Below are 16766 nucleotides of genomic sequence, written 5' to 3'. Positions count from 1 at the left end.
CGCTCCTTAGGTGGGACAGGGTAAAAAGTGTGGCTGGAGTGGAAGGTCTGTGGAACAGGAAAGTGCAAAAGGTAGCTCAAAGGGTGACATGAGAGCTGGGCTAAAAAGTTTTATTTTTTGTTGTTTGTTTTCTTTTGTTGGTACCAGGGATTAAACCCAGGGACAATGTAAGTGGTAAAATCAGCAGTTAGGAAGTCCTAATTACCATGCCTGACTTGCCCTGGCTGCTCACTGCTCTTGCCAGGCTAATGTCCCATCAGGGGACAGTGACATCAGTTAGCATCCAGCTAACAGAAGCCTACATCTCAGAGTCAGAATACCTGGGCCAGATCCAATCAAGCTCCCCCTGTCACCTATGATGCAGCCCTGCACCAGTTATCCCGTTGTTAGGAGCCAGTGTCCTTATCCATAAAAGGGGTGATCCTTGCCTCACAGGTTATGGGAGAGCTTGCATATACCACATCGTTGAAAGCACCAGGCTGGGCACACTGTGGCATTGCACCAGTGTTCACCTGGAGCTTTGTGCCAGGCACCATGCTAATGGTTGACACATACACATTCTTCCAGTACTCATGACAGCCTTTGAGATTGGCAGTGCTAACCTGCTCTAGAGAGGCCAGATACTCTTTTCCAGACCAAGCATTGAGTGCTTGTGGAGCTGAGCAGGACCATGTGTACAACTTTAAAGCCCACTTTTCTGTATCAGGTACCCAGTAATGTCCATTGAATGCCCAACCTTTCAATATTTCATTTCTTCCTTTGTTTTCCCACTGTGGCTAGGTCTTCTCTACCTGTTGTGTCCCTTTTTTCTTCTTCCTTTTTTTTTTTTTAAACTGTGCCAAGAATTGAACTCAGGGCCTGGAGTGCTAGTCAGACACTCTACCACTGAGCTACAACCCCATCCCTGAGATAAGTTTGAAGAAATTTGGCCAGGCACAGTGGTGCATGCCTGTAATCCCAGTGACTCGGGAGGTTGAAGCAGAAGGATCTCAAATTCAAAGCCAGCTTCAGCAATTTAGCAAAGCCCTCAGCAACTTAGCAAGACTCTGTCTCAAAATAAAAAGGGCTGGGGATAAAGCTCAGTGGTTAAGTGCCCCTGGGTTCAATCCCTGGTACCTAAATAAATAAATAAATACATGTAAGGAATTTTGTTAGAACAAGATCTTAGTATCCATAGATAATCCTGATAATTTCTTACATTATTAAAAATGTTATATTAATCTGAATTCTGTTTTGGAATTCTAAGGGAAAAATGTCCACTATTTCTTCCCCTAAATTAATGTTTTTGTTTATCTTTTTTTCCCACTGCCTGGGCATTGAAACCAGGGTACTTTACTACTGAGCTGCATCCCCGGCGCTTTTCATTATTCTTTTTGTTTTGTTTTGAGACACGGTCTCACTAATTTGCCCACACTAGCCTTAAACTTGCAATCCTGTCTCAGTCACCCAAGTCACTGGAATTACAGGTAAGCACTACTGGGCCCAGCTGTTTACCTCAGTTTTCTTTTTTTCTATATGTTTTCTTTATTACAAATATAGTTAACCTTTTTGATGATAGGAACAATGTTTACAACAAAAGTACAAATTCCTATATCTAAGTCACATGTTTCAATTCTCATTACATCAACATTAGATATAAATTATTTATATTAATACTCACTTTTAAAATTTCTGACTATGAAAATCGATGTTCTTACTGTAGAAGTTCTAGAAAGAAACAAAAAGAAGAAAATAGAAATTGTTACTAGAGAAGTCTGTTAATATACAATATTTTCTTAGTGTTTTTTCTAAACATATTTTAAACAATATTATTCTGTTTTGCTTAACATTCAGCATTATCAGTCCCATAAGAATTCTTCAAAAACTTAAGTTTTTATGCTTGTTCAACATAATGGTATCGAATTTTCTTTTCTTTTCTTTTCTTTTTTTTTTTTTTTGGCACCAGGATTGAACCCAGGGGTGCTTAACCACAGAACCACATCCCCAGCAGTTTATATATTTTCTGTAGAGACTGAATCTCACTAAGTTGCTCAGGGCCTGGCTAAGTTGCTGAGGCCAGTGTTGAACTTGCAATCCTCCTGCCTCAGTGTCCCAAGCCACTGGGATTACAGGTATGCGCCACCACACCTGGCCATCACAATTTTTTTTATCAGTTCTTTGTGTATTGAACATTAGAGTTATTTCCAAACATTTTTTATTTGTTCTAATTGGTTATACATGACAATAGAATGCATTTTGACACATTGTACACAAATGGACCATAACTTCTCCTTACTCTGGCTATACATGGTGCTGAGTCACACCAGTAGTATAATCATACACATATATAGGGTAATAATGTCTGTTTCGTTCTGCTATCCTTCCCATCCCCACCATCCACCCCACCCCTCATTCCCCTCTGCACAATCCAAAGTCCTTCATTCTTCCCCAAAAGCACCCCCCACCCCCGGCAACTATGGGTCAACATCCACTTATCAGAGAAAACATTTGACCTTTGCTTGTTTGGGATTGGCTTATTTCACTTAGCATGCTATTCTTTAGTTCCATCCATTTACCTGCAAATGCCATAATTTCATTCTTTAAGGCTGAGTAATATTTCATTGTGTATATGTACCACATTTTATTTATCTGTTGAAGGGCATCTAGGTTGGTTCCATAGTTTAGCTATTGTGAATTGAGCTTCTATAAACGTTGATGTGGCTGTGTCACTGTAGTATGCTGATTTTAAGTCCTTTGGGTAGAAATTGAGGAGTGGAATAGCAGGGTCAAATTGTGGTTCCATTCCAAGCTTTCTGAGAAATCTCCATACCGCTTTCCATAGTGATTGCACCAGTCTGCAGTCCCACCAGCAATGTATGAGTGTACCTTTTTCCCCACATCCTTGCCAACATGTATTGTTGCTTGTATTTGTGATGATTGCCATTCTGACTGAAGTGAGATGAAATCTTAGAGTAGTTTTGATTTGCAGTCCTAAGCCAACATGATGAATATTTGGGCATACTTTTTCTCCTATCAGGTCTAGGGTCTCTGTTCTAGTGCCTAAGTCTTTGATATACTTTGAGTTGATTTTTGTGCAGGGTGAGAGATAGAGGTTTAGTTTCATTTTGTTACATATGAATTTCCAGTTTCCCCAGCACCACTTATTGAATAGGCTATCTTTCTTCAATGTATGTTTTTGGTGCCTTTGTCTAATATGAGATAACTGTATGTATATGGGTTTGTCTCTGTGTCTTTATTTGTGCCATTGGTCTACATATCTGTTTTGGTGCCAATACCGTGCTGTTTTCGTTACTTTTGCACTGTAGCATAGTTTAAGGTCTGGTATTGTGATGCCTCCTGCTTCACTGTTCTTGTTAAGGATTGCTTTGGCTATTCTGGGTCTCTTATTTTTCCAAATGAATTTCATGATTGCTTTTTGTAGTTCTTTGGAGAATGTCGTTGAGATTTTACAGAAATTGCATTAAGTCTGTAAAACACTTTTGGTAGTATGGCCATTTTGGCAATATTAAGTCTGCCTATCTTTTTCTTTAGTGTTCTGTAGTTTCATCGTAGAGGTCTTTCACCTTTTTTGTTAGATGGGTTCCCAAGTATTTTATTTTTCTTGAGATAATTGTGAATGGGGTAGTTTTCCTAATTTCTTTTGCAGTGGATTCATCACTTATGTGTAGGAATGCATTGGATTTATGGGTACTGATGTTATATCCTGCTACTTTACTGAATTCATTTATGAGTTCGAGAAGTTTTCTGGTGGAATTTTTTAGATCTTCTAAATATAGAATCATGTCGTGAGCAAACAGTGATAGTTTGAGTTCTTTTCTTATTCATATCACTTTAATTTCTTTCATCTATCTGAATGCTCTGGCTGGAGTTTCAAGGACGATGTGAAAGAGGGCATACCTGTCTTGTTCCAGTTTTTAGAGAGAATGCTTTCAATTTTTCTCCATTTAGAATGATGTTGGCCTTAGGCTTAGCATAGCTCACTTTTACAATGTTGAGGTATGTTCCTACTATGTCTAGTTTTTCTAGTGTTTTGAACATGAAGAGGTGCTATTTTGTCAAATGCTTTTCCTGTGTCTATTGAGAAAAATCATGAGATTCTTGTCTTTAAGTCTATTGCTATGACGCATTACTTTTATTGATTTCTGTATGTTAAACCAATTTTGCATCCCTGGGATGAACCCCACTTGATTGTGGTGCACTTTTTTATTTTTTTACAGACTGCATTTTGATTTATTGTACACAAAAAGTACAACTTTTTATTTCTATGGTTGTACACGATGTAGATTCACAGCATGCGTGTAATCATACATGTATATAGGGTAATGATGTCTTTCGCAGAGCACTGCACTGTCTTTTTAATATGTTTTTGTATGCAATTTGCCAGAATTTTATTGAGAATTTTTGCATCTATGTTCATCAGGGATATTGGTCTGAAGTTTTCTTTCCTCAATGTGTCTTTGTCTGGTTTTCATATAAGGGTGATACTAGCCTCATAGAATGAGTTCGAAAGTGTTCCCTCCTTTTCTATTTTATGAAATAATTTGAGGAGTATTGGTGTTAATTCTTCTTCTCATAGTCTTGTAGTCTTGTAGAACTCAGCTGAGAATCTGTCTGGTCCTGGGCTTTTCTTGACTTTTGATGGCATCTTCTATTTCATTACTTGAAATTGATCTGTTTAATTGTGTATATCCTCCTGCTTCTGATGGGTAGATCTGTCTCTAAAAATTTGTCAATATCTTTGAAATTTTCTATTTTATTTGAGTATAAATTTTTAAGAGTTTCTGATTAACTTCTGTATTTCAATAGTGTCCATCATGATATTTCCTTTTTCATCAAGAATTTTAGTAATTTGAGTTTTATATCTCATTTTTCAATCTTGTTTTTTAACAACTTCTTTTTTTTAATTAATTAATTAATTTATTTATTTCAGACAGGTCTCACTGAGTTGCCCAGGCTGGCATTGAACTAGTGATCCTCCTGCTAACCCTTCCCAGTGCCTGTGATTACAGACATGTGCCACCATGTTGGGCTTATTTTTCAATCTTTTTATTTGTTTAAAGTAACATCATAGATAAACTTCTTTTAAAAATAGTACTAAGATGTTTAAAACAAAAACCACAAATCCCTGCCTCACCCTTAGCCAGCTTCCCCAAGGGTAATTGCTTACAATTTCTTTACTTATTTCTTCTGATGTTTATCTCCATCTTCCTAAATGCACTATGTTATTAATTCTTTATTTGTTAATTTTAAATATTATCTATTTTAGTAGATAAAAATTACATTACCCTCTTCCCTCCACTTCTTTTCCCCATCTTATATCATAGTTTTAGTTAAATCAATAATCAGTGTTTATTAAACAAGTAAGCAATCTTCTCTGCAGAGCAGGTTTGTGTCCTTTTGATTATATTTCTTTTTTGGTACAGTTTCTTTCCACCTACCCTCTGAGGTGATCATTGCTTTAGTTTTTGACTTACATAAATTTCCATGTAACCAGTCTTGTTTTTTTTCTGTCAGATTTTTCTTATCATTTTTTTTCTCCCAATCATCAGATATTCCATCAATTTCTTTCTCCTATTTCCCAGAGACCTATTTCCCAGACACCACCTCCAACCTAGACTGATTCCTCTGTGAACTTATGGCACAGCTCTTATAGCAGACATCCATCATGGTCAAATCTGACAGGTCCTGGATCCTGTGTCTTCCTCCTTGGGGTTATTCCCTCATCTCCTAGAGCATATGCTCCTACAATTTTCTAAGTTTATGAGGGATAGATACAGATACTTAATAAACTATATACTTATGTAGGTATGTATATTTTTTGAGCATTGCCTGAAAACATCTTTATTCTACCTTCTCATTTTTTAATAATTTGACTGGATATAAGTAATCTAAGAATTATCTTCCTTCAGCATGTTGAAAAGATGTCTTTGTTGCCTTAGAGCAAATTATGAATGCTAAGAAAGCCAATGCCATTGTATTTCCTGCTGTAAGACATCTAATGGTTTTTTTCTCTTTCTGGAAACTTTCAGGACCTCCTTTTTATTATTGCCATTCCAGTAACTTTTTTCTTCGTTTGCTGTATAGACCATTCAGTAGAGCTTTTTAATTTGGTAACACATGTCATTCAACTCCAGAATGCCTTCTTTCTTTTTTTTTTTTTTTCTCTTAGTGATTTCTCCCCTTTTACTCACTTTTTCATAATCCAACTAATCATATCCTGTGTTTCCTTGAATTGATTCTCTAATATTCATGTTTTTTATCTTCTAATTTTGTTTGTATTTGTTCTAATTTCAGAGAAATTTCCTTGATTTTTATATCCCAATCCTTCAGTTTTTATTTTTGAAGTTCATTTTTAGTCTCTGCTTATTTTCTCACAGTATCCTGTCCTTGTCTCATGAATGAAGTGTCCTCTTGACTCTTTGGAGCTATTATGATTTTATTTATTTTAATTTTATTCTGTTCAAAGCATTTTCTTATTTTTTCTAGCAACATTTTTTTTTATCTATTTTTCATGCAGGAATCCCATCTCACTTAGCAGATACTCCTTGGTTTTCTGAAAATATTTTAAGGAGGAATCCTAAAAAGCTGGTTGAGGGCTCTGTGTACTTGGGGTTTAGGACAGGGGACATCACTGTGTGGAAGGTCAGGCTAATGGTTGACCTGGCCTGTTGGGGGGCTGTTGCATGTTGGAATCTGGAGGTCTTCCTCTGGGCCTGGCTGCCAGCAGTCTAAGCTCAGGGAAGGTTCCTGCATTCCCCAGGGAGACCTGCACTCCATATCCCAACACACACACACACACACACACAGCCCCAAGACCTGATACAAAAAAAAGATCTGGGGAACCTTTGACCACTTTCCTATCAGTAGCTTCCTTCCACAGTGTTCAGATGTAAATTCCTCCACTGCCCGAGTTAGTTGCCCCTTCTTCCTTCTGTCTTGACTTTTAAAAGTGTTTTCGTACCTCTTGTCTACTGAGGTTGCCTCCTTATCCTTTACACACAAAAAAATTTCCCTTCCTGCCAGGCTCGGTGGCCCATACCTATAATCCCAACGTGAGGCTTACGTAGAAGGATCACAAGTTTAAGGCCAGCCTGGACAATTTAGTGAGACTCTGTCCCAAAATAAAAAGTTCAGGGATTATAGCTCAGTGGTATAAGAAAGTCCCTGGGTTCAATCCCCAGTACCACAAAAAAAAAAAAAAATCCATGTATAATTTTCATATGGTTTGAGAAGAAGGTAGCATATATACATAGTTCATGCATTGTGACCTTTAATGGAATTTTGCTGCATTTCGCCTCTATGCATGTTTTTCTGTTTCAATTAAATCTCTTTCCCCCTTAAATTTCTTCTACCTCCTCCTCTTTACATCTTTTCCCCCCAATAACCAGTATGTTAACACCCAATATAGATTTGTCCACATGTTTTTCTATGTTCATATAATCATACTCAAACATATATAAATATTGAGAGGTTTTTTTCATCATTTATATCCATGGAAAATGGGATTGAAGTACAAAAATTTCTTTCTAACATATTTTCCTCACTCAACAACACAACTTAGCCATCTCTCTAGGTCAGTACATATCTGTGTAACTAATTGTCCTTAATATTTGCATAATATTCCCTAGGAGATAGCAATCTATTCAACCATTTCCATTTTGATGAATATTTAGATTTAAACTAGATTTTGCTTTATTCAACCATTCTTCATTAATGAACATTCTATACCACAGGGAAAAAAGGAAAAGTTACCCATTTTTTTAAAACTGGTATAAGCTTAATTCTAAAACTTGATTAATCTTCTACAGAAAAAGAAAGCTATGGGCCAGTCTCACTTAAGAATATAGAAAGAGTCAATTCTAAATAATGTATTAGCAAATTTAAAAATTTTTTTTTAGTTGTAGATGGACACAATACCTTTATTTTATTTATTCATTTTACGTGTTGCTGAGGATCGAACCAGGGCCTCACACATGCGAGGCAAGCACTCTACTACTGAGCCACGATCCCAGCCCTAGCAAATTTAATATAGCAGAATAACAAAAGAATAATGCATCATAATCTGGTAGAATTTATTCTAGGAGTACTAAGTTTGATCCATTATCAGCAAATCATCAACATAATCCATTACATCAGTAATTTAAAAGAGAAAATGTACAGTTATGTTCATAAATGCTGTATTTGGTAAGATTCAGGGTTGCTTTTAACAAGATATAGGCATAATAGTAACAGAAGGAAAATACTTATATATGGCAATAACTATCAAAAAGCAAGACCAAACAGTAGTACTTAGTAGCTCAGTTTGGTGTCATACCAAACTATTTCCATTAATCACAAGAATAGAGGAGGATACCCACCAGCACCATGGCCAGTCAGCTGTTTTCAAACCTTCCCACGTCCTCTTGGTCATCATGAGCATCATCTTGCCATAGTTTTTTAGAAGCTACCAGTGGATAAAAGGGAATTAACTCCAAATGGGGTATCCATTTGCCATTTCTAAAAGAGCTCCTCTTAAGGTGAATAAACCAGTTTCTTGTCCTCCATCCTAGGAGTTTCAAGTGGGAGGACAAAGGACAGGGTCCTGTCAGGAAAAAGCAGGCATTTGTCAGAGCAAGCAGAGGCAGCAAGCTATGTGTTGGTCTCGAGTCTGAGGAGCACCTGGCAGGCTGAAAGGCAAGCCTAGGACCAGTAGCTGGGAGTTAACACCAGGAGCTGCAGAGTGCAGAGTCTGGACCCCAAGAGCATGTGCACTGGTGTCCTAGAGAAGAGCACACAAGTGAAATAACCCCCTTAGAGTTGATCTTGGCATTGCCCAGACTGATCCAGCCTAGACTATGTCGGCTTCATGAATGACCCCCAGGGGGGCATTGTCTGTTCCCTCCTGGGCCTTAGTCCTGCTCTCTGCTCCTTCTTGAGAACAGGTGCCAACCCAGTTTGGTATGCACACATACCAAACTGCTGTTGGTTTTGTTTTTTTTTTTTAATATTTTTGTTGTCAATGGATCTTTCTTTTATTTATTCATATGTGGTGCTGGGATTCAAACCCAGTGCCTCACTCTTGCTAGCTAGGAAAGTGTTCTACCACTGAACCACAATCCCAACCCACTCTGTTGGCTTTAAACGTATGCTTCTGGCTTGCTTCAGCATCTGACCTCTACCCCACAGGATAAGTTTGGTCCATCTGGGCAGCTAGGAGAACTAGAAATGCCTGAGTTTCAGAGCCTTCCCTTCTATACTGCCAAAGCTCTCGCCCCCAAGAGAATGGTTTCATTTACTGAGCTCTCCTGCAGATCCTGAATTGGATCCCAACCCCACCCCTGACATTTCTAGTAAGTTTATAGGGACTTAGTGAATTTCCTGTAGCTGATCTGCTATAAGGCTTATGATTTTGGCTCCTCACTCCTCCCACCTCTTAGGGCATTGTTATCCAGATCAAAGTTTGGAAGCCTCAAGAGATTTGGGGACCTTTTCACTAGGGTGCCCCAAGACAAACCTCTCAGTGTCTTTTAAAGTTGTACAGTTCCCAGCTTGTGACAGTTACTCTCCACTAAAAAAAATAAAATAAAAATAAAATCTCTACTTCCATTTTGCCATCTACCACACACCTTTGCCTTAGTTGACCAGGATGAAAGAAGGGTGGGAAGAAGACCCCCCAGCGAGATCCCCAAATGTGGGAAGAGAGGGCTGTGTAAGTTTTACTCTCACAAATGAGCCCAGGGGTGCATGAGGTAAGCTCTTTCTCAGCTGTAATTACGACCTTCTTTCTTTCCACAGGGGCTAGACTGCAGAGTGAAGAACAGTAAGTCCTCTTTTTTTGTTCCTCTTGTTGCTTTGTTAATACTGTGATAGTCTTGTGCTGATTTCTGGCAGCAAATCTGTAACCCCTCTGTAAGTTCAGGCTATAGTGGTCCCAGGCATGTCCCAGGTGTGGGCACCTGCAATTCCTATGGAGAACATTCACTTGCCCAAGTTGGGCAGTGAGACACCCTTCTGTCATATAGATTTTGAAAGTATTCTCTGATGTGCTGCCCTAGCGTACCTTTAAGACAATTTGATCTTCCACGCTTTCACTGTAAAGTGAGGCATCTGTGGTGTTGTTTTGTTTTGTTTTTATTTTCATTTGCTAGGCAATGGAACTCAGGGCCTCACATATGCTAGACAAGCCCTCTACCACTGAACCACAACCCCAGCTCCTTGGTTTGGTTTCATTCAAGGGAGAAGCAAATACTTCATGTGTCTATGCTGATTAGGGACCCCGACATGCACAAATCAGCTCTTATTATTGCCAATGGTCCTATGCCCCATTTCCAACCCCTGTTTTTCCTCAAAACATACCTCCCCAAATTGCCCTTTAGAATCAGAGCTTTGTGATTATCCCAGACCAGACTTAGAAAAGAGCAATGGGACAGTAGAGCTAAGAACCCAAGAGGGTCACAAGCTGGAGGGTTGCAAGCTAGAAGGTTGCAGGCCCTGAATTGTTCAGGAGTTAGGTCTCTTTGGCCTGCTGGGGATAGAAAGGATGCCATCTCTGATGGTTGCTTCTCTCTGGCTGCCAGGTACCTGCCTGGATGACAGCTGGATCCACCCTCGGAACCTGACTCCCTCCTCCCCCAAACACGTAGAGATCCAGCTGCGCCTTGCCAGAACCCAGCATGGAGACCTGGTCCCTGTGGTGCACATCGAATGGACACTGCAGACAGATGGTGAGTGGGAATGTTAGCCAGGCCTCAGGTTCCACCACCTCCAAGTGAATCCACAGCTAGACATTGCCTCCCATTCAGACCCAAAATTGGACTCCCGGTCCTGTGGTTAGACATGTAGGCTACAGTTCAGTGCTGGAAGTATCCATCATTCTATTTGGCCAATACCTTTTCAGTGTTTTAGAGGCAAGCACACAGCAATCCTTTCATCACATTATCCTTTGTGAAAGACCTAAAATTTTTATTAACCTGGGGGGAAATAAAGGCAAGTGGTTAATTTCATGAAAAATTCCAAATGTTTACTAGAAAATTGGTAGCACATTTGCCAGTACTTTCCCCCTTAACTTAGAGGCCAACACTTATTAAAACATCCCCCAAACCTCTTCAGGGTTAGAGAGTCTGATTGCAGATTTGGAAAGACTAGGGGCTAAACAGAACCAGCACCAGTGAACAGGACATGGGTTTGGTTCTCTCTGAGTCGCCAGCCCGCATGATCACTACTCCCTCTCTGCAAGGATGGCAGGGACGACTGTTGTGAGATGCAGCACCAATCTGCCCCAGCCACAAGTTTGCAAAGCCTTTGCTGCTGATCTGGTGTAAAGTGCCACTTGTCCTCATCTGTCTGGGTAGCAGCTGTCTACAAGTTCGTTAGCTGAGGCCAGAGAGTGAACTGAAGGGAACAGGAAGTGGGGGGGTTAGGCAAGATGGGCAGGTTTTCCTTTAGGAGTGAGCAAGCATAGCAGATAGGGAAGTGGCACACCCAGTGGTTTATGCAGCTGCATCTGTTTGTCTCCTCTCTTCCCTTCAGCCAGCATCCTGTACCTTGAGGGTGCAGAGCTGTCTGTCCTGCAGCTAAACACCAATGAACGTTTGTGTGTCGAGCTCGAGTTTCTGTCTCAACTGAACCATCACCGCAAGCGGGTAAGAATATAGCTCCTGAGTAGATCGTGTTCTTCTGATGATACCAGTGTGACTTGTCCCCAGATTGGACCCTAATTTAGAGTAATAAAGACAAGAAGGTACTGGAAGGTCTGAGGAAGTCAAGATGTCTACTCCAGGGGAACATGGTGTCTGCTGTGAGCTATGGGGGGCTAGAGGGGGCAAAGTTAATATTCCCACCCTTGCTTTTCTTCTGCACTTTACTTAGCTATTCATTCTCCTCCCCTACACCCTATCTCCCACCCCAGTGTACTGGGAATTAAATTCAGGGCCTCCTGCAAAATGCTCTGCCACTGAGCTACCTCAACCCTTTACTATTTATTTTTAAAGATGTTGAATTGGAAGACCACTTCCACATTCCTACATCCCGGGTCTGTAATTTGAATTGATCTAGGACCTGCCTCCAAAAGGGAAAAACTGCCCAAGCCAAAGACCTGTGGGCGGGGTGTAAGCAAATGAATTTGGTCTAGTTTTGCTGTCCACAGATGGAGGATAAAATATTGATCTTGTTTAGTTCGTTGAAAGCAGTGGCTCCCAAAGCATCTTCCCCGGGAACTTGTTAGAAATGTTTGTTCTTGGGCCCCATCTCTGATCCCAGACCTTCTGAATAAAAATCTCTGAGAGTGGGAACACTAGCAGTTGGTGTTTAAGGGCCCTCTGCATAATCTGATGTAGGCTCCAGTTTGAAAAACTACTGGTTGAAATCTGCAGATGACTGCTTTAAAACAAATTAGATCTGTGAAAGACATAAGCACAGAAGATAGAGCCCCCTCCAAATGTTAAATGAGGACCCCCAAACTTGGCTGCTATGTGGAGGGTGGGAGCTGGTGCCTTGATCTACTTAGGAGCAGAGAACCCCCCCAGCCTGCTCCACCAGGTCATTAGACTGGGTTGGAGCCCTTGCAATGACACACTCCTGTAGTCCCTGCTACTCTGGAGGCTGAGCATCACCTAGCCCAGGAGTCTGGGGACAGCCTGGGCAATTCAGCAAGGCCCTATCTCTTAAAAAAGTTTTTAAAAGGGAGTTGAAGTCTCTATCCATATCATCCAGAAGGTAACTCAGCACAAACTTATCTCACTGCAGGCCTAGGGTGAGAGGGATCTCTAGGTCTTCCTCTGCTCCAGAACATTCTCCAGAAATCCCCCACTGTAACTTGTAAGAGGAAGAGTCATTGAACAGTATGTAGCTAACTGACTCTTGTGTCCCAGGTCCAATAGCCTGAAGCCCTTCAGCTCAGGTCACTTAAACCCATTGTTCTGCAATTCCAGAGAGCTGAGAGGGGGAGAACTGCTCCCACTCTTCACCAACTGGTCTGCAGGGTTTTGTTTTGTTGGGTTTTGGTGCCTGCTGAGGTCTGAGCGCCTGCTCTACCACTGAGCCACACCCCAGCCCCTCCCCTCCTTCTTTTGCATTTGACACTGCTCTCTACTGATGAGGCCATGTCTAGGTTAAATGGGCAGAAAAGACCAGAAAAACAACAGAGGAAGACACTGTTCCTCCAACTTCAGATTCTGTTCTGGTTGTTGTTTTGTTCTTACTTTTGACTGGTTTGGAGGGAGAAGGTAAGGATGGAATGCTCTGGGCCCAGATGGATAATAGGTGTTTGTGACCCACCCAACCTTCCCTCCTCCTGTCTCTTCAGTGGCGTTTTGCCTTCAGCCACTTTGTGGTAGAACCCAGCCAGGAGTACGAGGTGACTGTTCACCACCTACCCAAGACCATCCCTGATGGGGATCCAAACCACCTGTCCAAGAAGCTCTTTGTGCCAGGTAAGAGCCTCTTCCTAAGCCATTCTCTCCATGACTCGGCTCTGGGATAAGAAACTGGCAGGAGGAGCAGACAGCAGCCTCCCTGATGGGCTTTGCCATTGCCAGCCTATGGTATCCACAGAAAGAACATGTGCCAGGGCCTCAGAACTCCTCAGGGTGAAGCTTCAGCCTCTACCCCTTAAAGGCAGCCCATTCTCAATTGGCACAACACTGAATATGGGCCCAAGATCCCAGGAGAGGGGTAGGAACCAGAGCCCCTCCCTCTATCCTGAGAACTAGCTCCAGCCCAGAAAATGTCAGGAGGACAAGCCACCCTGGGAAGAGCGGTGGCTCCTGTTCTCAGCTAGTTCCAGTCATATTCTTCATTTCCTCCCACATCCTGTCTGCATTTGTCTAGCACCCATCCCTGTATCCCACTCTCTCCTCTCCCCCTACTCACCCATGCTGCCTGTGGGTCACTGCCAAGTATATCTTCCAAAGCATACTGGACATGTGTCACCTTCTCTCTCTCTGCCCTCTCCAGAATCTCAGCCAATTCCTACATTTCTTGTTGTTCAAACCAGATTCATCTGGAGCTCCAACTCACTGAAGACAAGGTCTGGGATATTACATTTCTGTAATGTCCAGAACCTCATAAATTGCCTTGCATATAGTAGCTGGACAGGAAATGCTTGATTTTTGATGCTGAGGATCTAAGCCAGGGCCTTGGGCATGCTAGGCAAGCACACCCCACAGCACTCAGCTAGTTCCAGTCATATTCTTCATTCCCCCCACATCCTGTCTGCATTTGTCCAGCACCCATCCCTGTATCCCACTCTCTCCTCTCCCCCTACTCACCCATGCTGCCTGTGGTCACTGCCAAGTATATCTTCTAAAGCATACTAGACATGTGTCACCTTCTCTCTCTCTGCCCTCTCCAGAATCTCAGCCAATTCCTACAGGAAATGCTTGAGGATGGTGATGACCCTCTTCTTACACACAAATCAATGAATCAATGAGATTCATTGTTCCCTGACTTGTTATTACATGCTATTGGTTTGCTTTTAGTGGTCTCTTCTACTGCAGTGTCATCTCCAGAGAGCAAGAACTTTGTCTTACTCACCACTGTGTGTCCAATGCCCAGGACAGTGCAGGACACATAGTAGACTCTATAGGTCTTTGTTGAATGAGTAAGTCTCCCCACCCCATCTCTGGTTCCTAAAGTAGACTGACTCATCCCTGTCTCTCTGTGGTAGTTCAAACTTGCCATGTGTCTTCTTAAACCAAAGTAAAAGCATTGTAATCAAGGAGATTGGAGAAGACAAATGTTTAGCCCAGCACAGTGGTGCATGCCTGTAATCCCAGCAGCTCACGAGGCTGACGCAGGAGAATTGCAAGTTCAAAGCCCATCTCAGCAAAAGCAAGCCAATAAGAAACTCAGTGAGATCCTGTCTCTAACTAAAATACAAAAAGTAGGATGGGGGTTGTGGTTCAGTGGTCGAATGCCCCTGAGTTCAATCCCCAGTAACCAAAAAAAAAAGTGATGTTTTAGTCAATTTTTTGCTACTGTGACAAAAAGACCTGACAAAAATAATGTACAGAAGGAAAAGTTTATTTTAGGGCTCACAGTTTCACAGATGCTGTCTATAGATGGCTGACTCCATTCCTCAGGGCTGGAGGTAAGGCAGGACATCATGGCAGAAGAGTGTGGCAAAGGAAAGCAGCTAGATACATGGTACCCAGGAAGCAGAGAGAACTCTTCTCTTGACAAAATATAAACCCCAAAAAGACACACCCCCAGTGCCCCATCTCCTCCAGCCACACTTTGCTTTTGGTTACCACCCAGTTAATCCCTATCAGGGAATTAACACACTGATTGGGTTAAGACTCTCAGTCCAATCATTTCACCTCTAAATTTTCTTGCACTGTCTCACACATGAGCTTCTGGGGGACACGTCATATCTAAATCATAACAAGGAACCAAGAATATAACTATTGGGCAACGGTCCTCAGTGTGGTCCATGGACCAGCAGCATCAACAGATTGTGTCAGAACTTTTAAAATGCAGATTATCAGCACCCATACAGATCTGCTGAATGAGGAACTAGTGATGACCATGCCTGTGAAAGCTTGAGAAACTGTGGGGACCAAAGTTCTTCTCACCCTGTAAAAAAGCAGCGGCATCTGTGGGTGAAAAAACTGCAGGGAGAAGGAACCAGAAGGAGACTCGTGGCCACCCAAAGTGAACTCAGGAGCATACGCTAGAATTGAGAAGGTTCCCTGAGAGAGGAGGGCTGAGATGGAGAGGTGGCCCCCAGGGCCAGTGACAGTGGTTCAGTCCTGGAGCTTGCTATAGAGGGAACAGTCTTCCCAAGAAACATGATTGTAGCTGCTCTTGCCCAGGGTCAGGAAGAACAGATTTCCTAAGGCAGAGGCTTAATCCATTCTCTCTTTCTGGGTCGGCAGATTGTGAGGACGCCAGGATGAAGATAACCACACCATGTGTGAGCTCAGGTAACTGGCTGACCTGGGAGAACTATACCCGGTGTAGACACTTGTACACATGCACACACTCGGGCACACACACCACTCCTCACTCCCAGACCACATCTGTGCCCCTGGCAGGCAGCCTCTGGGACCCCAACATCACTGCAGAGACCCTGGAGGCCCACCAGCTGCGGGTGAGCTTCACCCTGTGGAACGAATCTTCCCATTACCAGATCCTACTCAACAGTTTTCCACGTGCAGAGGACCACAGATGCTTCGAGTACCTACAGCAGATACCTGCGGTAATGGTCATTTCATCACCCGTCTGACATAGCTGCAGACCCCCTCTGGAAGCCTTGGGCCTCTGCCTCTGGTCCTGGCAGAACTGTGTTGCCAGAAGCCCAGAGTCCAACACTGCCACATCAGAAGTGGCCAGGTCTCTCAGCAAGCTGTAACTTTCCATCTTGTAGCTGATTCTTTAGTTGATGAAATAGATTTAATTCTGCCCTGCCCTCCTCTCCAGTCCTTTTTGTTCTTCCTTCCCCCTTCTCTCCTTTATTCTCTATTTGCTATTTTTCTTCTACTTTATTCCAAAAAGGATTTTTTTTTTTTTTTTTTGGGGTACTGGAATTGAACCTAGAGACATTTTACCACTGAGCCACATCCCCAACCCTTTTTTAAATTTTGAGACAGGGTCTTGCTCAGTTGCTTAAGACCTCACTAAATTGCTAAGGCTGCCCCTGAACTTCCAATCCTCCTGCCTCATCTTCCTGTGTTGCTGGGATTACCTCGGTGACTGAGTCTGAGTCACTGAGCCTGGCTCCAAAAGGGATTTGAAAATTAAAAATAAGAAGAAATGGGCTGGTGTTGTGGCTCAGTGGTAGAGCACTT

General features: G+C 42.1%; 1 protein-coding gene across 1 annotated transcript in view; it reads left to right on the top strand.

Moving 5' to 3' along the window:
• The window catches only part of Il17ra (interleukin 17 receptor A), a 28149-nt gene that overhangs the window by 3707 nt on the left and 7676 nt on the right, over positions 1 to 16766 (top strand). The window contains exons 2-7 of the mRNA XM_047551293.1: positions 9775 to 9799; positions 10557 to 10703; positions 11509 to 11621; positions 13283 to 13409; positions 15855 to 15902; positions 16014 to 16177. Of these exons, the coding sequence (XP_047407249.1) occupies positions 9775 to 9799; positions 10557 to 10703; positions 11509 to 11621; positions 13283 to 13409; positions 15855 to 15902; positions 16014 to 16177 (624 nt within the window). The remainder of the gene's footprint in view (positions 1 to 9774; positions 9800 to 10556; positions 10704 to 11508; positions 11622 to 13282; positions 13410 to 15854; positions 15903 to 16013; positions 16178 to 16766) is intronic.

This window comes from Sciurus carolinensis, chromosome 4 (assembly GCF_902686445.1).
Source record: "Sciurus carolinensis chromosome 4, mSciCar1.2, whole genome shotgun sequence".
NCBI classification, from domain to species: Eukaryota; Metazoa; Chordata; class Mammalia; order Rodentia; family Sciuridae; genus Sciurus; species Sciurus carolinensis.
Note: the sequence above shows the minus strand (reverse complement) of the source record. Positions and strands in the feature narration are given on the sequence as shown.